Raw genomic sequence first — 24455 nt, 5'->3', positions numbered from 1 at the left:
AAATGCTGATATACCATGGATGTGTTTACTTGGAGAACATCTGTAAGATGCATCCAAGTAGGCTGCTTGCCTCAGACCTCCATTGGGAATTTTAAATTACGCAGAGTTGTTAGTAAGAATTGGAATCCATTTGCAATTGTATTACGCTCAATAAGGAATATGTACAGCTTGTGCACTTTACAGTAGGCACTGTTCTAAATGATTTGTGTATTTGCTCAGTTTATGCTCAGAGAAATCGGTGAGGTGAGTACTAACACTGTCTTCATTTTCGAGATGAGGAAACTGAAGTTTAAGTAATGTGGCAGTATAGCTCCTCGGTCTGCATGGGAGCCAAATTTCAGTCCTACGTTCTTTCATGATAAAATGAGTTCAATATGAGATGGGCCAACTATGACCCGCCACCTGTTTTTATATGACCAGTGTGCTTAGAATGGCTTTTACATTTTTAAATGGTTGGAAAAAATTAAGAATAATATTTTGAGCACATGAAAACATCAGTTTATATTTTAGTCTTCATTAATAATTATTGGAACACAGTCACAATTATTTGTTTATATTCTGTCTGTTGCTGCTTCATAATGCAACAGCAGAATTTAGTAGTTGAAACAAACTATATGCTGTCATCACTTTATACTGCTGCAAATCCCAGTCGATAGTGAAAACTCCAAGCATTTCTCCATACTGCAACATTTTATTTGTATTTGTTACCATTGCATTCTTACTGTGTCAAACAAAAAACAAGTTTGAATGCCATGCTTTTAAGAATAGAGTATTATGAGTTGCTTTGTTATTGAATTAGATGGTGAAGCATTGTATTTATTATGCTTTGATACTTTAGCTGTGCTAAAAGAATACAATAAACATTGAGATTACCAGACAAAGCACTGTCATAATACTCCCAAATGTGGAAAACAATGGTCAGAAAATTTTAGAAATGTAAAGTAGAATATCTCATCACAGCAGAATTTCTTCATGAAAATAAAAGTAAAATAAAGCTGCAGCTAAAATAAGTTTCTGAGTGGCTCACATGTAGGTCAGGCAGGGAAAGCCATTTATCAGTGATGAGTTAATTAATTTATGTGTGATTGCAGCAGCTGAAGACATATGTCCAAAGAAAATAAACTTAAGTCTGTTAGCCTTTAAGCAAGAACAGTTGCTTGAAGATTTGACATTGGGAATAACATCAGTACTCAAAATACCAGGCAAATTATTTCAAGTATTTTTTCTAGACTCTTTATGACTAGACAGATATTATTGTTGAGCCGTTTATTCAAGGAGTCAGTGCAGAGTTTACAGAGTTTGGAGTGACTGTATAGAACAACTACAGGAGAAAGTATTTTCAAAGAAGTTCCAAAGTACTGGTCAGTACAAGCTGAAGTGAAATCTGCTACGATGTATTATAACTGATGGTGGTGAAAATACCTGGGGAGCAGAGGGCTTAATTGGACAGATTTACAAGGAGTGCACAAATGTAATATTAAAACAACCCCTATCGTTACTCATTTCTCATCAGCAGATACATTGTAGAAAGGGTTTGAATCTATCATGTGTTGTTACTGATCCAATAGTGTCAGTAGTGGATTTCATTCAGTCTCATGGACCTAACGATCATCATTTCTATGAATTTTTTTCAGAAACAGAAACTGAATATCCTCATTTGCCCTACCACATAGTAATGTGTTTGCTCAGCAGTGGCAGAATTTTTCTGCAATTCTTTTTTTTATAAGTGATTTTTTTTTTTTTAAAGCCCAGGTCAAGGTTGAAATGTTGAAATTTTTCTGAATCAGTACTGCCTTCAACTACCATTAAAAACCAAATGGCTTTGGTAATTAGCTATTGCTTCAAACTTGCTAATATTTCTTAATGAATTCAATATAGAATTGCAAGGCAAAATAGTGCCTATCTGTTAAGCGCTGCGATAATCAGTTTGACAGCAACTAACATTTGAATCACAAGTAATGTCAAATTGCTTTGTATAGTATTTTATATACTTTCATTGATGTCAGAAGTTAAAAACTAAGATCTTCATTCCCAAACAGATCTGCAGTGGATATATTTCCAGACTCAAAACTATATTTTTATCAGTGTTTTTCAGATGTGGATGCAAATGCAAAGGAAATTTTCATCTTTTAAAATCTGTTTAATTGTATAATTAAGTAGCTTCCACCAAACCTTTAATTGGAAGTGATTAATCTACATTGTAGTGACATAAAAGAAATATCAGTTGAATATAATAAAATTCTATAAATACCTATCAAGCACTAAAATCATATGCTTGTGGATTAATATCAGTAACTGGCAGTATTTGTGTGAAAGGGTATTTTTAAAAGTGAAATACATAAAATCTTAACACAGCACCAATAGATGAACATTTATAGTCAGTGTTGATGATAGGGAATTCTTAACTATGGATTCCAGTTAAGTGAAATGTTATCTCCCAGGAAGAAAAGTTCCATTCTTCTTAGTAGTAGGTATGTATTACAACATATTTATTATTGTATTATCCTTTTAATTTCATCAATAAAAATTAGAGGGTTTTTTCTTTTTATAAAAATATCTACTTAATATCCTCAGTTTGATCTCTTGAGTCAAAGTCTATAATATTCACTATACAGTCCTTTACAGAAAATGTTTGCTAACGCCCAAGTTAAATGAGAGCATCCTGATTCATCTAGAGTATTAAGATCAAACTGATATGAGTAAGAGTGTGACAGACACAAAAGATTGAATATAATCTCATCTTCTTGGCTCTCCTAATTTCTGTAGCCACTTAAAAAGAAGTAGTTTAATAATATTTCATTATATTTTCAGTCCTTCCATCAGCTTCACTTCCACTGTGGCCAGCAAAACGGTTGGGTAAGATTAACCAACTGTAAAATGAAGGTAGAATTCACCAGGGTTATATGCTTTTTTGTGCTTGGAGTCCTTAATTTTTACTTGCATTTTCTTGCTATATTAAACTGAAGTTAGTTTTCTTTTTGTTTTACTTTATTATTACTTTATTATTACTTTATTTACTTTATTATTTATTATTAGTCTTGAACACCAGCATCAGAACTACTATATCTTATTTTATTTTTTTAGAGATTTTATTTATTTATTTTTAGAGAGAAGGCAAGGGAGGGAGAAAGAAAGGGAGAGAAACATTAATGTGTGGTTGCCTCTAATATGCCTCCCTACCTCAAACCCAGCACACAACCCAGGCATGTGCTCTGACTGGGAATTGAACTGGCCATTCTTTGGTTTACAGGCTGGCACTCAATTCACTGAGCCACACCAGCCAGGACAGAACTACTATATTTTATTGTAAATAAAGCTACTAGGCTAAATTATAAGGGTTAAATATTTAGAAATATAATCTGGTTAAACTATAGCAGTTTCTCTTTGTAATGTTTTTTCTGACATAAACAGAATGTAACAATTACTGTTATATACACAGTAGCCTCATTCACAGATATTTGTGGTTAAATGTGTAACCCAATGTCCTGTAGGTGAAGAATCTATTCCATGACCAGACAAGGGTATGTCTGCTGATGAAGATCTTTTTTGCTGATGGTATCATCAAGCAAATTATGTTAAAAAGAGCCTAACTGAACATGGTACTCCCTGAGTCTAAATTTTAAAGATATATATAAATATATATATCATTATCATATATTAATAATAAATTTAGATTATATTATATATTTGATGGATTTTCATTATCTTGATGGTTTAGAGGCATATGCTCTTTGTTGCCAGCTCAATTCAAGCCTTTCTTACGCTGTGGAGACAGGGACGAAATTAAGCTGAGCAGGTACTCTGCAATCCACTTAAAGCATGAACTTTGTGGCTTTTTCCTTATTTGAAACACGGATGTTCATAGGAATTTAAATTCATACATGTAACATAATCTGTTTTCAAATAAATGATCTTGGCATAATGGACTGATTGTATTTGCCATAAAATTTTTACATTATCTGAAACTTTGTAGATTACACCATATTTATTGAATCATCACCCATCAAGGTGAGAAATTGAAAATCTTTTAGAATTGTTTGTGGACAGCCCTGTAATTAATGTTTAATTTGTGCTTGAAATTTATAACAGCTTGTCACTAACTCCTCTTAATTTCAAACGCAAGGCTAGTTACTACCCAGCTGTCATTTTCAGAGACATGTATTACTCCTCAAATAAGTCAGAAAGTACACGAGCGCATTCCTGTTTCTTTTTAATGAAATTATTTATAATGTAAAAATTATATTTATCTGACATGATATAGACTTTTTCTCCTGTCTTTAATGACACCTGTCTCACTGTCCTTCAAACCTGCACTGACAGGCTCCGCGAAGTCCACCATTCATTCACAAAACCAGCACCATGTTTCTAGGATTTTCTTAAAGCAACATCATACTTTCAGGAGATGACTTCTGTTTCAATTACGTGACAAACTACCTCAAAACTTTGTGTCTTATAACAACCGTTTTGTATCGCTAATGATTTCATGGGTTATTAATTCGGGAGGGACTCTGCTGGGCTGTTGCTTCCACATGGCACACACGCTGAACCTGGAGGATCCACTTCCATGAAGCTTCTTCACCTGCCTTTCCGGTGCCTCCATGCTCCTCAGCACCCCCACATGGGTCTGTCATCCCCTAGGATTCCCTGCGGTTGTCTCAGTGTAGTCATATTTCATGCATGGTGGTTGGTTTCTGAGAGTAATATCCCAAGAACAAGTGTTTTGAGAGAGCAGAAGCTGGACTTGGGTAGTTAAGGACTATGGGTAGAGCATGATCACTTCTCTATTCTATTAGTCCAAGCAGTCGTAGGGCCCACCTAGGTTGGAAGGGCTGGAGAAGCAGGCTCCACCTGCATGTGAGAGTGGCAAGGCCAGGTCGCAGGAGAGCGTGTGGGTGGGAGATCCTGCTGCTGTGTTTGGAGAATACTACACATTTAATTTCTTTTGTTTCCTTTCTTTCCCAGTATTTAAATGGTTGTGTAGTGTCTGTCCTTGTAACTTGGGGTTGTTTAAAATTTTTGTGCCTATTTTTAACATTATTTAGCATGTAACTGTTATTTGACTTTCCTTTTTTATTTGAATTACAGGATTTTTATTTTAAGCATGACGTGTTATGATTTGTGATTGGCTATCTCACCATAGAGTAATCCTTAAAATATTGGTAGTGATCTCTAAAATAGGGCTGATTTTTAAAGCAAAGTTTTACCATTTCTATTATGAAACTGTTGCCTGTAACAGCACTTTTTATTTGTGGGTTTCCCCCCAAATCCTAACAGTGTAATTATGTCACATTAAAAAATGAGCACTAGGTGGCAGTATAATCATATTTATATCATCAATTTGTATATAAATTTTACCTTGTATGTTGTTTATATGTTGGCTTATAGTCAGCAAAGCGTTAGGTTAGTAATCTGCTGAAATAGCTGTTAAAACATGAAATCGGTTATCATGACTTTCACAATTAGGATTTCAGAATGAGGTGGTATTTAGAACTAATGGTATTATTTCTAGTTAAAGCCACTTTTGTGTACCACTTAAAACTGAGTTCTTTCATCGTTCTTAAGAACAATTAAGGAAAATATTAGAAAATAGCATAGGTGGACTTAAAAGAATAAATGAGTCCATTTCACCTCTCTCTCAAGCTCATTCTGGGTATTGCTTATACCAGCGAGCCTGAAACGTGAGTGTATGGATACGCATTAAGATGACTAATCATGTCAAGTTCACTGCCGGTCAGTGTTGTTGACATAGACCTTCTGTAAATAACTTTTTGAGAAGGAAATAAAATCAGCTGGAACTGGATCCTAAAAAAAAAAATCATCTGGGAAATATGTTTTAAAAGGTTCCAGGTTTCTCATCCAGAAATTCTAGATTAGGTCATACATCATATTAAGAAACACAAATCTATACTCTTAACTTGACAATTTACTAGTCTTCAAGATGTTCTGTATTTTTAGATTTTTTTTGTATTTTTAGATTTTTAATATTTACTTTCACTTTCCATGTCTGCAGACCTGAGACTGCAAATTCCTGTAGAGCAGATACCACGTGTGTATAACCAAGAGTAGAGTCAGTGGCCCTTGTCCGGGCAGGGCTCTACTTATTAAAAGCTGTGTAACTATAATCAAGTTACATAATCTTGCCAGGTTTAATTTTCTTATTTCATATAAGTGTGAAATAAGTCCCTCTCACTACCTGGGGGATAAGAAAGAATGGGTACAGTGCATCTTAGAATTGAGATATATATAAAATATATAGCATAATTTTAGTATGAAATTTCAGTGATATACAGTTCGAAAATACAAATGGTTCTTTTTGTTAACTTTGTAGAAAAAGAGGGTGGTTCTAAGTCTGAGGTGCCATTCTCATAGAAAGGCAGCCGTGATGTGTGAGCGACTGCTGTGGGGCTGCCGTATTGAATGCTACAGTCGTATTGTGGAGACTGTCGGGGTATCAGCTTTACATGCACATGAGCAGTATTTCCTACAGGGGCAAGTACAGCTTCGGTTCAGTTTGACCAGGCTATATTTTTAAATGAAGGAATATTTGTATTAACTGTCAAAAGTCTTGATTTGGCTTAAGACAGCCTTCTTACCTTAATTTGAATTTTTAATTTAGATACTGCTTTCTCCTAAGCATGAGAAACTAATTTTACTCAGTTAACACAACCATTCTTTGCAATAGTTTTTTCCATTTTACAGAAAGGTAAATTGAGGCTTGCAGTGCTTAGATAATTAGGTCACGATTCTGCATCTAATAAGTGACAGAGCTACTTAATTAAATTCAAATGGTAGGACTTAAAAAGCTGTCGGTTTCTGGGAGGCACTGTGCTGGTCAGAGAGAATGACAGGAAGATGAGATGCTGTAAGCAATCTCTGGGACAACTATTTAGCTAGTATGTGGAAGGGAGGAGGTTAAATTAATGGAACGCAGCATGTTAAAAGCCCTATTACTGGTTTTCCAAATGTGAGAATACAAAGGAATGTGGTGGTGACTTCCTGGGGAAATTACTGTTGAATTCACCTTGAAAGATCATTAAGAATGAGTAAGGGTTAATGGAGGGAAAGTTGTTCTGAGGAGAGAGGGGAAAAAGGCATATATGCCATTCTGAGGAAAGTGCTTCTGAGGAGAGGCCTGAAAGTATTAGTACGTGAATGACCAAATTTATTTTCACCACGGTTAGAGTACACCTTCCTCAGCCACAGCTCCCTAGCTAAGAACCTGCTGCTGCTACACAGCTGCCTGTAGTCGAGGAAAAGCAAGGTGTGTTCAGGTAGTCAGGGATGGAACCTACAGTGCATTTTCCTTTACAAGTGGTAATTACCCTGTTGATTTAATAGGGTGGTTTTTGTTTATTTTTTTAGGATCTATTTTATGGGCCAGTCTGGGAAATTAACCATGACGTGGTTTGTATTAAGGGATAATTCATTTGAGTTCCTACCTAATTTACATTATGGGAACTATGGTTTTTGAGACTGGTTATATTATTAATAGTGTTTCTTTCTAGAATGTCCCTTGATCATAGTTCCCCTCAAAATTTTTCCCCCTCAAAATTATTTTAATGTAAGACTTCTGTTAAGAGTACACAGTAGCCCTAGTTAAGAGTACACAGTAGCCCTAGGTTCTTTGAGATATGGGAATGTTAGGAGGGGCTCTGACTGAGTTAATAGCATTGTAAAAGTGGTTGAATCTAAGCATATAAAATATAGCAATTACGATTTAGAAAATGAGACTTTTAACAGAAAAATAATAGTTCTAGTCTTTAAATGTGAAGTGCGTATAATCTGAAACGGGAGAGTGTATTTCCTTGGCCAAGAAGATTGATAAAAATTATTCCATCATTTCCCAAACGTAAGGTTTGGTGAAGCTTAATTCAAAATCAACAGTATTTTGGTTGGGAAGATTATAATTCTTAATTTATTGAGTTATAACTGCATACAATAAAATGCATGGATCTGAGCTCCACCGTTTGAGTTTTGACATTGCATATACTGGTATAACCAACATAGAGGAAGTGTGTAGACCACTTCCTCTACCTCAGGCGTTTTCTTATACCTCTTCCTAGCCAGTCACCTTCATCCCTCACCCCCACAAAACAGCAGCCACTATACTGAGTTGTAGCCTCATTATCTTACCTGTTTTTGAACTTTATATAAATAGAATCATAGAGGATGTTCTTTCTCGTGACTGAATTTTTTGGCTTAGAAGTAGTAATTTTGAAATGTGTCAGTAGTTTATTTGCTGTGGAGTATTCCGTTGTATACATTTTACTGTTGATGGACATTTGAGTTGTTTTTCAGTTTTTTAGCTAATAGTAATAATGCTGCTATTAACATTTTTGTGTGAGACTTTTGTATGTAGATATTTGAATGGAATTGCCAAATCGTAAGGTGGTAGATGCCAAAGTAGTTGACCCATTTTAAAGTGGTATGAATGATTTTGGCAGGTACTCTCAATTTCTTGAAAGAGATGAAACTTTCTCTTTAGATATGATCAAATATCTTAGTTAATACTCTAGACCTACCACTCTGATATATGAATTGAATACTGTATGTGTGTAATACGTAAGTACATATAATGCACGTGTTTGCTTTTCTGGGTGGGCAACTTGATCAGAGTGTTAAAGATCATAGACTGTAGATGGAGGGAGGAGTAGTCCTATTGTATGTTATAGTAGCATTACTTTAGCTATTATACATCTTTATGTTTAGACTTTCTGATGGATGTTAATTTTATAAAATTCTGTGAGTGGTTAAAAAAGATACTGATAAAAATTAACAATCTCCTACTGTGGTCTGGTGAGCAGGTTCAGATTGTGGACTTGCCCCTTTAAAAGATCTTACTTCCATTGTCATTTCTGTTGGCCATGGAAGGGAAATGGGTATTGGACCACAAAGAAAAATGGTACTTTCCTTTGCACAAAAGGTAGATACTCAAATAGTATTACTCAGAACTTGGGGTGAACACCAGAGAAACACAAGAATACTATAACCCAAATACAAGATTGCAGGGCTAGTGCAGAAATTCAACTCCAGACAGGTTGAACCCATTCTACTCAGACTGAAACCTAGGGAGATAAAAACGTAGGTCACACTGTCTCTCTTGGACACCATCATATGTCCCCAGCACCACAATTCCATCTTTCCAAGTATGGACTGAGAGCAGCAGTCCTTCCTTCTAATGCTTCCCGGGTTTTAGTGCTTGGCCTCAGAACATCCTATTCAGTAGACCGTCTCTTCCAGCTGCAGCTAGTTAACTAAGTCTTAGTTATTTTTGCAATTATCAAAGGTTAGTACATGCACATTACAGAACATTTGGAAGTGACATCAGGATCATGGTAAAGTGAGACAACTCCTTTGTATCTCCTTTTAAATCCATGTTTCTCCTTTCTAGAACATTAAAAGGTGTGTGAGATTGTGGGTATGTGTGTACATGTGCTCATGGGCAGGCAGCTTTGTCAGAAGATGAATATACCCAAACATTATGGCTGCCTTGTACAGTTACCCTTAAAAGATTCTGTATTGCAGTTTCCTTCCTTCCAGAGCAATTTTTTAAAATTTTAGTTATTTTTCAAGTACATTTTTCTGTCTATTTATCCCATCCCAGCCCACCTTGCCCCGCGCTCCCCACCTCCCTCCCATTTCCACCCCCCTTAGTTCTTGTCCCTGTGTCCTTCATACTTGTTCCTCTAAATCCCTCACCCTTTTTCCCCTAAATTCCCTTCCCTCTTCCCTCTGGTCGCTGTCCCCTTGTTCTCTATTTCAGTGTCTTTGTTTTTTGTTTTGTTTTTTTTTTTTTGCTTGCTTGCTTGTTTTGTTGTTTAGCTTCCTGTTTAAGGTGAGATCATATGGTATTTGTCTTTCAACACCTGGCCTGTTGCACTCAGCATAATGCTTTCCAGTTCCATCCACGCTGTTGCAAAGGATAGTAGCTCCTTTCTCTCTGCTGCATAGAATTCCATTGTGTAAATGTACCATAATTTTTTGATCCATTCATTTACTGACAGGCACCTAGGTTGCTTCCAGCTCTTGGCTATTGTATATTGTGCTGCTATGCACATTGTGGTGCATAGGTTCTTTGAAATTGATGTTTTAGGATTCTTAGGATATCATCCTAGCAGTGAAATTGCTGGGTCAAAAGGCAGGTCGATTTTTATTTTTCTGAGAAAATTCCATACTGTTTTCCATAATGGTTGTACCAGTCTGCAATCCCACCAACAGTGAACTAAGGTCCCTTTTTCCCCACAACCTCTCCAACAGTTGTTGTTTGTTGCTTTGTTTATGGTAGCCATCCTGACTGGTATAAAGTGGTGTCTCATTGTGGTTTTAATTTGCATCTCTGTGATAGCTAACAACATTGAGCATCTCTTCATGTGTCTCTGGATTCCAGAGCAATTTTTTAAGGCCCATGTCACTTACGTGTTTTTCCAAATGAATATCCTTTATGTATTCTGACTTTTTCCCGAATGGTCTGCCCTATTTCTTCTTACTTACACACTTAATCCGATGGTCTAGTTATAGTTTCATCATTGTTACTTGAGTTATTTTGGAAAATTTAGTTCTTGTAAGTGGTATTTTGAGCATTAAAGTATAAAAAGAGGCAGTGGCTCTTGGCACACACCAGAGATTGTTGAGTGAGTCGTGTAGACTGTTCCCACACATGTGGAAAAATTACATCACTACTTGAGTTCTGATTTTCTGTTGATAATATCCTAGGCCAGATTTCACCCTCCCTAATCCATCTTGTCTTTTAATAGGCTTTATAAAAGCAGGCAGTAAAAGAACTCACAGCAAGTTACTCTGGACCAAAAGGAAAATGCTGTGAAAAATGAGACATCTTGGCTAAGTAATACTTGAGATTTCTAGGGATTTAAAGATGTGAGCATAACTACCTGCCTTTTCATTTGCACTGTTCTCTTAATACATTTTTTGTGTTAATTAAAATACTACAAGGTAATTATGACATTTGATATTTTTTTAAATCCTCATCCAAGGATATGATTTTAACTTAAAATTCAGTAAATAATCCTGAATTTGAAGGCTGCAGAAGTTTCTTGTTTTATGCATGTTTGGACTTTTATTTCACTATGAAAAAGTTAGATTTATTTCTCTTTCTTTGAAAACGTAAGTGTGTGGAGACATTGTATCACTTTAATTACTGGATGCTTTTTAAATCACTTACATTCAAATCACTCTATCTAAAAATCTTGCTTTGATGTTTAAATATAAAGTTAGTGAAGAGATCTTGTCATGCAGCAAGCACAGTGTGATCTAATTTTAATTTGGGGGAAAATCAAAACATTTATAGTGGTTGTCTTTGGGTATTGGGAATACAGGTTATTTAGTTTTGTATACAACAAGGAGGATCCAGAAAGTATCCAGCCAAGTAATACGAAAAATAGAGGCATTTATTGAAGAAGTTAAAAGATGCTAGAAATATTGTATATAGGACAGTGATGCCTCAGTCTCCTTCAAAGTAGGCACCTTGGGACTTCACAGAGTTCTCCCAGTCACTATCAGCTGCCCTGCTGTAATTTCCTGAATCTCATCAATGGTCTAAAATCTCTTTCCTTTCAAATGTGATTTTAGTTTTGAGAAAAGTCAAAAGTCACAGGGCACCAAATCTGGGCTGTAGGGGGGCTGAATCACCTGGGTCATTTGATGTTTCAACAAAAAACTGCACAAGACGTGATGCAGGAGCGGCGGCATTGTTGTGAAGAAGCTGCCAGTCACCAGTTGTCCATAGCGGCCTTCTGAATCATCTGAGTAGATTCCACAGGAAAATGTTCAAGCTTAACGCAAAATTTGATGCAGATTCGTTGCTCTAGTAGCTCAGTCATTTTGAATGTGACGGCCACACAGTACACATGCTCACTCAACTGCATCTGCTGCCCCCACTGACTAGTACAGTGAAGTCATCATTGTTCACACATGTGCATTCCAGTCCACTCTCCTTGCCTGCCAGGTTACATTGCTGTCATGCAAGCTGTTGTCATACTAACAATGCCGGGTCTTTTTCCTAACAGACCTCATACGTACTTTTTAAAAAAGATTTTACTTACTTATTTTTAGAGAGGGGAATGGAAAAAGAAAGAGAGGGAGAGAAGCATCAAAGTGTGGTGACCTCTCATGCGCTACTAGGGACCTGGCCCACAACCCAGGCATATGCCCTGACTGGGAATCAAACTGGTGTTCATAGGTTTGCAGGCTGGCACTCAGTCCACTGAGCCACATCAGCCAGGGCAGTATTTTTTAAGTAAGCAAGTATTATTCTTTTATAAAAGGAAGAAAAAAGTCAATCTCTTTAGAGCGCTCTCTGAAATATAGGCCTACTTTGATATTGTACTAAGGCTTCAGTGCACAATTACAGTTTTTATGTCATTTTCAGGTAAGTTTTTTTAATCTTAATTTATATCATTATAATTGCTTTCCAAGTTTAATAATGTTTGTTATGAGAAGAAAGCAGACAAATTCATCATGACAGTCCCATACATTTAACCTTCTTTTTCTCCTTATTTTGGGCCAACTGCTCAATTTGTAATCTGAAATTGTCTTATAATTCATCTGCCTGCTTCTGTTTCCTTGGTCATTCTTGTTGCGTAGGGCCGTGAAGGCCCTACCACTGGTCTGAGTTCTCTTGTGATATGGACACCTGGTAGTCCAAGTAATGTGTGCTTACTCCCAAGTGATTTGAATGTTCAGAGAAAAACTAATTTTCCCAAGTCATCAGGAATCATTCTGTTGTGTATGTACCTATTTATTTATGATGACAAACCATTAGATGATGATATCGCTGTTGTTTATGAGCATTTTAATTACTCATAATTAAAATGCTCATAAAAATGGTACCATATAAAAATAGTTCAGAAGGTTTAGCGCAGTGTATATTGAGTTCCTTTCTTCTTTTTTTTTTGCCTACCTCTTTAAATACTTGCAGCAAAGTACTCTGATACTTTTAAAGTGAAATGTGGAGATTAATCTTTACAAATGGTGCTCATTTTCCGTAAAGTGCTGAGATAACTGATCCCTGCTGTTTCTTTCTCCTGTTCTGTATAAGCACACAGGAAGATGGTCTGGTTCCTGGTTCAATATCACATGTTGGTAAAAAAGCTCATCTTTAACACAAATGCAGTATAGAACAGACTCTGGAATTTGATGCACATTTCAGTTCTAGCCATGTAATCATAGGGAAATTATTTATTTCTAAAGTGGCAGTAAAAGTGACACCTGCCTTTAACAGAGAACATTTATAAAGGGCACAGGGAATAGCATATGCAAATGTTCAGTTTGTCTGAACATTTCGGTTCAGTTAATTTTTGTCTACTAGCCATTGAGCATTCCCCCAAAGCAGTAATTAACGGGATCCATTCATGTCTGGTTTATTAGCGTGACATACTTAGTCACTGCCTAAAAAGGAAAAAATTGCCTACTTGGTATTTTCTCACTGATTCTAGGCTTAAAGTTTATTTTTTATAAATTATTTGGTCAAAATATTTTTTCACCATATACACACTAAAACATAGGTGTCAGCCTAGTTCTTTGCTAAGCATTTTCCTTGAAAACTTAGTAACTTTTATATTAAACCATGTGCATTGGTACCATTGTGAAGTGTTTTCTCCCTTTTCCCTTGCCTGTTGCACATTTCATGCAAACTTATATTCAGAATCATTGTTATTTTAGCTTTTCATCACATGTGAATAGGTTTATTTTGTTATTTGTCTTCAATTCTTCTTTCTTCCAAGAGTTAGAATCAGACTGATGATAGCATAATGTGTTAGAGGGTTATTAGCGGATTGGCACAGTGATTAAATGCTTGCGGACAAAGTCTGAGATGCAATACTGCCTCTGGAGCCCAGATGTCCATGTTCAGATTTCCTGGGAATAAAAGGGTTGAGCTGGTCATTTTAGATGGTGTTAAGTAAACCCTGTCTTGACAAGACTGTTTAGACTTGCACTTACTCTCTTAGGTGACCGGGTTATTGATGTGGGATCTGAATGGAGAACTTTCAGCAATGATAAAGCAACAAAAGATCCATCTCGAGTTGGAGATTCTCAGAATCCTCTTTTGAGTGATGGAGATTTGTCTACCATGATTGGCAAGGTAATGTCAAGTGGGGCCTGACCAAAGAGGTGAGATTTTGGGAAATTTCCAAGTGTCAGTGGAGGAGTCTTGGCCTGTGAGTGAGGTTTGCCAGTAATACCATTGTGATTGATGGTTGCCTTATGCATTGCTTCCATCTTAAAGGGGAGGCCAGCAGATCAAAATTAGAGTCTTTGTATTTCAGGCCCTGGTTTTCATGAAGCACTTTTTGCACAAAAATTAAGTTAAACATAGTGAGGTTTCTGTGAATTTATATTGATATGTTCCTAGAACATTAGTAATGTCTTTCCTCTTTATACCACATATAAGATAAATTGAAGTTCAATATATCATATGTTCTAGCATTGAAAATACCTAAACGTCACATTTTTTATCAGTAAAGTGAGAATAATAGTACTTCATTGTGATGGTGGGTTACGTGGGAATATACATAGAGTATTTATAACAACACGTAGTGTGTAGTGTGTGTTCAGTTAATGGTAGTCACAGCTATTAGGTGAGATGGTAGCATAGTCGTCCTACCAGCCTGGTTCTTTTTTGGTCTGGTATCTAAATTGGAAATGATATTGACATTATTCCAAAGGAAATGTATGCTATTTTAGTACTTAATCTATACTAATTCAGTCTATTTTTAATAAAGTATGAAAAAGGTTATTATTTTTTCATGCTCTATAAGTTACATCAGATTTGGAAAACATGGTGCACACTAGGTTAAAAAGATTACAGTATTCAGAAATATCTTTAGGTGATTTCTGCATTTGCCTATAGTGTTACAGAATGGAAAAAACATACTAAGGACATTTTCAGATGGAAGATTGCAACTAGTGGACATGGCAACATTTTTTAATGTTTAATTTTTTTCCAATAGGAAATACCATGACTCAAAAACAAAAATGTAAAAATAACACAGTAAATTTTCCTCATCATTGGTCCCCAAATTCTATCACTTTCTATTGCAGCCCCTTTTTTTGGTCAGAAACAAGTAATCACTGTTGTAAGTTTATCCTGTGTCCTCTGAAAGTGGTTTATGCCTATATGGCAAAAAAGAATTTTTTAAATACTACATTTATCATAATATAGTTGAACAACCTGGGTTAGGAGCACTGACCTCTTGCTCAGTTGAAAATCCACACCTAACCTTTTTTTAAAAATATATTTTATTGATTATGCCATTACAGTTGTTCTATTTCCCCCCTTCACCCTGCACACCCCCTCCCCCACCATTCCCCCCCTTTAGTTTATGACTTGTCTCAAGTTCTTTAGATTCTATATTTCCCATACTATTCTTGCCCTCCCCCCCCATCTATTTTCTGCCTACTGTCTATGCTACTTATTTTCTGTACCTTCTCCCCCCTTCTCCTCCTCCCCCCTGTTGCTAACCCTCCATGTGATCTTCATTTCTATGGTTCTGCTCCTGATCTAGCTGTCCTCTTGGTTTGCTTTTGTTTTAGGTGTGGTTGTTAATAACTGTGAATTTGCTGTCCTTTCACTGTTCATCTTTTTTATCTTCTTTTTCTTAGGTAAGTCCCTTTAACATTTCATATAATAAGGGCTTGGTGATGAACTCCTTGAATTTGATCTTATCTGAGAAGCACTTTATCTATCCTTCCATTCTAAATGAAAGCTTTGCTGGATAGAGTAACCTTGGATGTAGGTCTTTGGATTTCATGACTTGGAATATTTCTTTCCAGCCCCTTCTTGCCTGTAAGGTGTCTTTTGAGAAATCTGCTGACAGTCTGATGGGAACTCCTTTGTAGGTGACTGTTCCCTTATGTCTTGCTGCTTCTAGAATTCTCTCCTTCATTTTAATCTTGGCTAATATAATGATGATGTACCTTGGTGTGTTCCTTCTTGGGTCCAACTTCTTTGGGACTCTCTGAGCTTCCTGGATTTCCTGGAAGTCTATTTCCTTTGCCAGATTGGGGAAATTCTCCTTTATTATTTGTTCAAATAAGTTTTCCACTGGTGGCTGTTCCTCTTTCCCTTCTGGTACCCCTATAATTTGGATGTTGGAATGTTTAAAGATGTCCTGGAGGTTCCTAAGCCTCTCCTCATTTTTTTGAATTCTTGTTTCTTCATCCTTTTCTGTTTGGTCATTTTTTTCTTCCTTCTGGTCCACTCTTGATTTGAGTCCCAGTTTCCTTTCCATTACTATTGGTTTCCTGTGCATTTCCATTCATTTCAATTAGTTTAGCCTTCATATGTTCCTCTAATTTGTGACTAAAATCAACCAGTTCTGTGAGCATCCTGATCACCATTGTTTTGAACTGTGCATCTGAAAGTTTGGCTATTTCTTCATTGCTTAGTTTTACCAGCTCTGGGGCTCTTGAGTTGTTCTTGAGCCATGTTTTGATCTGTTTTGTGCCTGTGACATATGAGGAGTGGAGCCCTAGGTGTTCACCAGGGCAGGGCCACCCAGGTCGCTGGGTTGTGACATTGTATGTGGGGGTAGGGTCAGAGAGGGACAATAGCGATCCCCTCTGCTGCTTCCGGCCACTGGGGCCTGCACGGTCTGTCTCACTGCTCACTCCTTCACCGATTTATCGGCACGCGTGAATGTATGACTGTGGTCAGCCCTCAGTGAGTCCACCACCTTGGGCCCTCAGTGGGTCCGCCCGCTACTCCACACCTGGGATCCGCCCATGGCTGCTGGCACACCTGGGTTGTGCCCAGGTCGGTCCGGTGGATCTTTCCTGCCCAACCCCGCTCTGCTGCTGGCTCTGCCCCTCTTACCAGTTTGGCTGAAGGGTTTGTTGTTGTCAGACTTCCGTATAGTTCAATCTTCTGTAGTTTGGCTGTGTTTTTGTTGCTAAAACTTTGTTGTTTTTAAACTTGGTTGTGCGAGAAGGCACAGTGCTTCCACCTACGCCTCCATCTTGGCGGAAGTCCCACACCTAACTTTTGACTCCCCAAAAACTTACCTACTAATAGCCTTCTGTTGACTGAAACCTTACCAATAATATAAAGAGTTGATTAACACATTTTGTATGTGTATTATAATAAAGTAAGTTACAGAAAAGAAAATGTTAAATCTTAAGATTTATTTACAGTACTATATGTGTCTATTGAAAAAATCCATGTATTAAGTGGACCTGCACAGTTGAAACTTGGGTTACTGAAGCATCAACTCTACTAAATTTTTTCATGTGTTGGTTTGGCCAAAAAGTTTATGGTTTTTTTCCCCTGTAAAATAAAAGACATTTTTCATTTTTACCCACAACTTTATTGATTTGGATATTTTGAGTATGTAGTTATCTCCAGAGTGGTATAACGTTGATTGTTCTCAGTAAATGTCTTGATTTGATCACTATCAACTTGAAATGGTCTGCCCGACCGTGGAGCATCGTCCAGCGAAAACTCTCCCACAGGAAACTTCAGAAGTCACTTTTGACACGTTAATCAGTTACAGCACCTTCTCTATACACTGCACAAGTCTCTCTCTGTATTTTTTTTTTTGCATTTTACTTGCATTTTTACCTTTCTCGAAACAATAAATCATAATATGCTGAAAATATCACTTATTTTCTTTCCTCTTCAGTATTAAAATGGCTACACAAAAATTCATCAATTGTAATAAAAAAATTTTTAATGTATGCTGCTGATATGACAGCTGTCACAATACAGTGTAACAAAATTGTTTCGAATGAGCTTACAGACAACTAAGTTGCTACTAGAGCTGTCTTACGGAAAAAACCAAACCAACTTTTTGGCCAACACAGTATTTGGGAGCATTTCTGGATTTTCTATCCATTCTCTGTCCTTAGTCAAATGCCATACCTTCCTGTTTTAAATCCTGATAATCTTAGCCCTCCTTCATTGCTCTTATTTTTCAGTATTTTCTTCACTAATTATTACTACTTAAAAGATCACTTTATTTTCACTGAGGTTTTGGTTACATTTATTTGCAAACTTACGTAGGGAAAATTGATGATTTTTTGATAAATTTTCCTATCTAAAAGTTATGCTTTCCCTAGGTCATATATGTCCTTTAAGAGATGTTTTCAAGTTTTTTCATGAAGTTCTTACATGTTTAAGTTGATTCCTAGATATCTTTTTTGTTATTGTAATTGGGATGCTTTTCTTTATCTTCTAACTAGTTGATTACACATATAAAACTATTGGTTTCTTTTTATTAATTTTGGTCTTCTCTGATGAATTTTCTTCTTAGCAGTTTTTAATTGATTTTCTTGAATATTGTCTGTAGGCAAAGATAATATTTGCAAAGAATTTTTCTTTTCCTTGATTTTGTAGCAATTTTTTTGCCTAATTTATTATAATCATAGTGATGTAATTTATATAATTATGTACAATAATTGTAATGACATTATATTGGCTAGTTTTTCTAGCACAGTGTGACAGAGTGTAGGGGTAGGAGGTGTGGGGGAGCTTTGCCCACAGAGCCCATCGTGTGCCAAGGATGAGACTTAATCTACTAAGACTTGATCTGCTTGGGGAGGAAAGGTGGCCGAACTCTCAAAGGAGAAGGGCCAAGAGCCTTTTCCTCTGTGGGCTTTTATTAGGTTCATTTTGCACAGGAATACAGGTAAAGTTCATTAATCATTGTCAGGCAGTGAGGATCAAACAATAGATAGCATATAAAGAACTACGAGGGCTTATTCTGAGTCAGGGTCTGTTAGCTAAGGGGCTATAAAACTTTGGGAAACAAACTCATTTCCTGCTTGGACCCTTATCATTTAATTGAGAACATTCTGATCAAAGCAGGTTTCAAAGGATTTTATGCATTCTTTCTTAGGCCTGATCACCCAGGGAATCTGCCCTTTCCAGCACAGGGTTGCACCCACCTCTAGCATTGTTTCAGGCTTAAGTCAGGCAGGGGAAGTAAGGCAGCCAAGAGGTTAGGAGACTTCTCTAAGACAGAATGAGGACTCAGGCAATGTCAAAGCTGAGTGGCGAGGGTTCATCACCCCCTATTGCTATAGCCCCCCAAGTCCTTCCCTGGGGGCTCCCTGTGATCATTCCTATCTTAGGCAAATCCCTCCCTTGAGGAATCTTACCCACCATTGGCTAATGGATCAAGCATTGGGGACCAGGCAGGGTGAAGTAAAGGGGGCAGAGGAGGTACCCCTGCCAGGGAGATAAGCTTTGTCTCCTTAGTGGCTTATGGTCACTCAGCCTTAGCCATGAGGGTGGTTACAGCTCTGAAACCAGGCAGGGCAGTTCCTAAGCAGGAGGTGCCTTTGTCTTCTGACTCTACTGTAATGTTGCAAATGTGTCTCTTAATCCTGTTGCTGGCTTTAGGCCTGGGGTAGTGATTTTCTAATATGAAAAATACCTAGTTTTAGTGTTTTACCAGATTTTTTCAAAAAGCGAATTTTGAGTTTACTTGCCTTTTTGTAACACCTTTGGAGATGATCGGTTGAGTTTTCCATTTGAGTCTATTAATATGATAATTTATTATTACATTCTCAAATAATAGATTTTTTAAATTTTATTTCATTTTAATTATTTTTCAAGTACAGTTTTCTGTTTTTTACTCCCATCCCAGCTCAGCCCCCAGCCCTCCTCAAAATAATAGATATTCTTATGTTCAAAGTATTTGATAGAAAACATCTCGAAGGGCACTTTAACCTGGTACTTTTTCTGTTGAGAAGTAGGGAGGTTATGCACAGGGTAGGTTTCTTGGGCATGTGGAGTCATGTAAGTTATGTTTTCCTAGAAACTGTTCAATTAGGTTTTCAAAATTTTTTATATAAAGTAATAAAACTTTGTTTTATAGGGCACAGGAGCTGCAAGTTTCGATGAATTTGGCAATTCTAAGTACCAGAATCGGCGAACAATGAGTAGTTCTGACCGGGCAATGATGAATGCGTTCAGGGAAATTACTACCATGGCAGACAGAATCAACCTCCCTAGAAATATCGTTGTGAGTACCTGTCTAGCTCCATTGAGCCATTCTGGCATTGACTTTGCATAATTTAATGAACACATGAAATTTTGATACTGCATTTAATTAAGTGGCCTGGAGTTAATTAAACTTAGTTTCTCTGCTTTGAAGGATCGAACAAATAATTTATTCAAGCAAGTGTATGAACAGAAGAGCCTGAAGGGAAGAGCTAATGATGCTATCGCTTCTGCTTGTCTCTATATTGCCTGTAGACAAGAGGGGGTCCCCAGGACATTTAAAGGTAAGCAGTTAGTTGCGCAGATAAAAAGTGTTACCTATGTCATATTAAAGTGAGAGACCAGATTCAAGTAGCTTCGATACCAGGTAGCTCTGTCACATGTTTGTGCTTACGTACAGGAAGCCGCCTAAGGACAAAATGCCCACTGCTTTGTTCCTTGACAAGAGTTCATTCTGTGCGCTTACTGACCATGTGCTGCTTTCTTATGTAAAGTCATTTCAGTTCATGCACGCCCTGTGTTCTTGGTAGTGAGGTCTTCCTACTAACGGTATTTTCTAAGTTTTGAGGCCCGTTATTATAAGCCAGAGTAGGACTTTGTACTAAGTCTGTAAACACGCTTCTTGGAAAACAGTTTCTCCTTACAGCCGGGTCTTTACAAGCAGGGGAGTCAACCCTTAGAATGCACTGATGAAATTGTTTCCCTTGAGTTATATAATTTGCACTTTCACACTTAAGTTAGAGGCTTTGAGAGAACTAGTATTTTTCTCCCAGTTTGCAGTTTACCTGACAACCTGTTCAGTATTGCTATGAGACTTAACCTGACTTTAGCTGCCAAACTTCATTTTGCCTTAAGTTTATGATGGCCCTTATCTCTGAATGTTTGTTTTACATTTTCTTACATCACTGTGAAGAGGCAGTGACCCTTACCATCTTTTTCAGTACAGCTAAAACTACAGCTTTGGTTAAACTTATTTTGAAAGTGTTTGGTAGCTGGACTTTCAGACTAACTGGGTCTTGTGTTTCATCTCCTGCTGTAGCCGGTCATTGCAGGGGTGGCGCCTACATGGGCGCCGTGCAGCGTGAGAAGCATTCTTTACTTAGCTTGAGTACTTTCTTCATCTCCTTGATGTTTTACTTATTATAGATAAGTAATTATCTATATTATGTAGATTGAAGTTTTTGATTGGTTGAAGAAACTTGCATAAATTAAAACTTCAGAGATGTTAGTATTTTAAAATACTAAGATCTACATTTAACTTTTGAGAAAACTCTTTAAAGTTTGATAAACATTTAAATTACATAACAAATTTTAAGCTCTAAGGGAAGTATGGAGACATTTTTTGCTGTTAGAATGTATTTTGTAATCTGGAATGATAGACTTTAAAACGAACTATATGACTTATTTATTTATTTTTTTTTTTTTTTTTTTTAGAAATATGTGCTGTATCACGCATTTCTAAGAAAGAAATTGGTCGGTGTTTTAAACTTATTTTGAAAGCTTTGGAAACCAGTGTGGATTTGATTACAACTGGGGACTTCATGTCCAGATTTTGCTCCAACCTCTGTCTTCCCAAGCAAGTGCAGATGGCAGCTACACATATAGCCCGCAAAGCAGTGGAGTTGGACTTGGTTCCTGGGAGGAGCCCGATATCGGTGGCGGCAGCCGCCATTTACATGGCGTCGCAGGCGTCAGCCGAGAAGAGGACCCAGAAAGGTAGGAGAGGGGGCTGCCACCGTGACGGCCGTAGTGCTGAGTTGTATTTCCATTTAAGTGCGAAGCAGGTAAACATCCAGAGCTTGCCTTGGAAGGGCAGATCTCCTGGGCATCAAAACTAAAAAAACACAGAATTTCCCTTTTAAGTGGCTCATAAACACAAATGTTTGGAGGTACAACCTCTTGTAGAGACTTAACTTTTTTCCCATTTGAATTATTTTATTTTAGTTTGTACGTTTTTTATTTGTAGAAATCGCCCGCCCCCCCATCCCCCACTACATTTTCCTGATTATTTTGAATAGGGTCCCCTCCTCAAAAAAACTTAAGCTTTTTAAAATTTTGATGGGAGGGAGCCATGCTTTGCTTCCCACTGCCTGACCGCCAAGCTGAAACGTTCTGCAAAGCTTGTCTGTCCTCTTTCTCCTTTAGTACAGAATTCGGTTTCTTAATGCGAACACTGGCATAAGTAGTTCCCACCTTCTAAAGCTGTATTTGAATTTAATTTTGTTTTCAAACAGCAGTATTAAAGTGAATTTCTTTCCAAGCATGAATTCATTAATTCTGTTATGCTCAAAAGATTTATAAAGAAGAGCAGTTAATTCTAAAGTGTGATAGTGAAGTTACTTGCTGCAATAACTTTATAAACCTAGTTCAGAACAGCCTTTCACCCTGGCTTTAGGCGATGTTTCTGTATCAGTGAAAGTAAATTACATAGAAGAATGATTAGAAAGAAGCAGCTAACCATTAATTATTTAAATGTGCCATTATCGATTGTCTTTGGGCTTCACTCATGTTTCCTAAGGAAATTTTGAGTCTTCTGGTAGAATTTATAAGCTAAAGCAAGGCACAGATGGTCCTTAGTTTCCTAGTTGTAATGTTTATTCTAATCAACAACAGAAAAATGTTTATCTTGGCACTTCTGCTTGTGCTTTACATTAATGGTTGCATTGAAATTTAAGGCCTTTTTTTCCCTAGCAGCCAGTTTATGTTCACATAGCTGGCATTCATCAGTATCTCTATCTGGATGATGTCATGCATGGAAGGGAAATTTAAATTATTTCATTGCACACTGATGGCAGGCACCCACACTGAGAATCCGTAGAACCTCACTCATTTGAACTGACTGTGAAAGGTGGTAAAATAAGTTCCTATTAAAGGGTATGTTTAAAAAATCTGCTTTGACTGGGTATTTATAACTAACCAAACATGACAAGTGGTAGTCCTTTCAGACTTCTTTTAATAAAAAGAAGGAAAGAAGTGATAACTTCAAAGGATTAATATGTACCCACTGCTAGGATTCTGTAAGAAACTGCAGAAGTCACCGCGTGAGCAGTCCGCGTGTGCGCTCAGTGTGTGCTGAACCGTATTGACAGTAGTGAGAAACACACATTTTGTTGTAATATGCAGCTTTATGGTTTCAGGTGTACTAAGTAGGAAAAAGAAGCTGTAGAACAATATTTAAAGTGGGATTCCATTTTGGTTTTAGCTGTTTAGCAGAAGTTAGCCAGTGGAAGATGTTGCAGGGGAACTTTCAAACACAGTGATACAGTGTCTTCCTATGAATGCACTCACGAGTTGCTTCTGGGCTCATCAAAAAGATGTACTGTGAAGGAAAAGGAGATGTGAGTTCAAACACGATGGCCGGGGTAATGGTTACCGCTGACAGTGCTCTGCCCTGAGCACTGGTCAAACGCATCACACATTGTAGAATTGTGTTGACCCTTTGATGCCATAAGTACTGCCACCATTACGAACTTTAGCCCTGCTTCCGACTTGTAGTGTGTAATTATGTTATCAATTTTTAAAAATCAATAGTTTTGGTTTGTTTTATATTTTGGCACTTTATACAACTTTCTCCTAGAAATTGAAATTTAGAGAGTAGACGGTAGTAGGATGCAAGTTATACTTTTAATATTTTGATTTTTGTCTTTTAGAAATTGGAGATATTGCTGGTGTTGCTGATGTTACAATCAGGCAGTCCTACAGACTGATCTACCCTCGGGCCCCAGACCTGTTTCCCACGGACTTCAAGTTTGATACCCCTGTTGACAAACTACCACAGTTATAAACGGAGGCAGCTAATGGAAAACTCTTGTGGTCACTGAACTCGGCCTGTTGTACATAGCCTGTATGAAGTGCTGGATTGAGCCTTTAATAAGGAAAAACAAAAGACATGGTACGCATTCCAGGGCTAACTGTTAATTGCTTGGCTTTATGTATGTATATACTAGTAAAACATATTTAATGATTTAAATTTCTTACTGAATTTTGCTTTCTTTTGTAGCAGCCTAGGAAACTATTTTGGAAGATATTTGAAATTATGTGTAATTCTTGAATAAAACATTTTTCAAAACTAAAGTTTTTGTTATAATTACATGTTATATGTACTTTATAATATGTAATTATAAATAATGCATATTATTACAGCTAATAAAGCTGTTAGAGGTCCTTGTGTTCTGGTTTTCTTTATATGTGTATATATATAGGTGGATTTTTTAAAAATAAGGTCATTGGAATAGCAAAGACTGGTGACATGAAGAACATAATTAGTTTGCAGTTTAAAAGTTTGTGTGAGATATATATATATGCAAGAAGTAGCCCTGACCATTGTGGCTCAGTTGGTTGGGCGTTGCCCTGAAAAACTTGAGGTCTTCAGTTCGATTCCCAGTTAGGGCACATGCCTGGGTTGTGGTCCAGGTCCCCAGTTGGGGCACATGTGATAGGCCATTGATCAGTGTTTCTCTCACACATTGATGTTTCTCTCCCTCTCTTTCCTCCC

At 37.1% G+C, this 24455-nt stretch overlaps 1 protein-coding gene across 2 annotated transcripts in view; it reads left to right on the top strand.

The window, feature by feature from the left end:
• GTF2B (general transcription factor IIB) overlaps window positions 1-24208 on the top strand; it is a 29675-nt gene extending 5467 nt beyond the window's left edge. The window contains exons 4-8 of one of the 2 annotated variants that reach the window (XM_037136545.2): window positions 13965-14098; window positions 19836-19982; window positions 20115-20244; window positions 21395-21676; window positions 23611-24208. In XM_037136545.2, the coding sequence (XP_036992440.1) occupies window positions 13965-14098; window positions 19836-19982; window positions 20115-20244; window positions 21395-21676; window positions 23611-23744 (827 nt within the window). In that variant the 3' untranslated portion in view covers window positions 23745-24208. The remainder of the gene's footprint in view (window positions 1-13964; window positions 14099-19835; window positions 19983-20114; window positions 20245-21394; window positions 21677-23610) is intronic. The other variant, XM_037136544.2, reaches the window with a different exon arrangement.
• Window positions 24209-24455: the final 247 nt, after the last annotated feature.

This window comes from Artibeus jamaicensis, unplaced genomic scaffold (assembly GCF_021234435.1).
Source record: "Artibeus jamaicensis isolate MK-2021 breed Jamaican fruit bat unplaced genomic scaffold, CSHL_Jam_final scaffold_1019, whole genome shotgun sequence".
NCBI classification, from domain to species: Eukaryota; Metazoa; Chordata; class Mammalia; order Chiroptera; family Phyllostomidae; genus Artibeus; species Artibeus jamaicensis.
The sequence above is the reverse complement of the archived record's forward strand: the minus strand, read 5'-3'. Positions and strand labels throughout refer to the sequence as shown.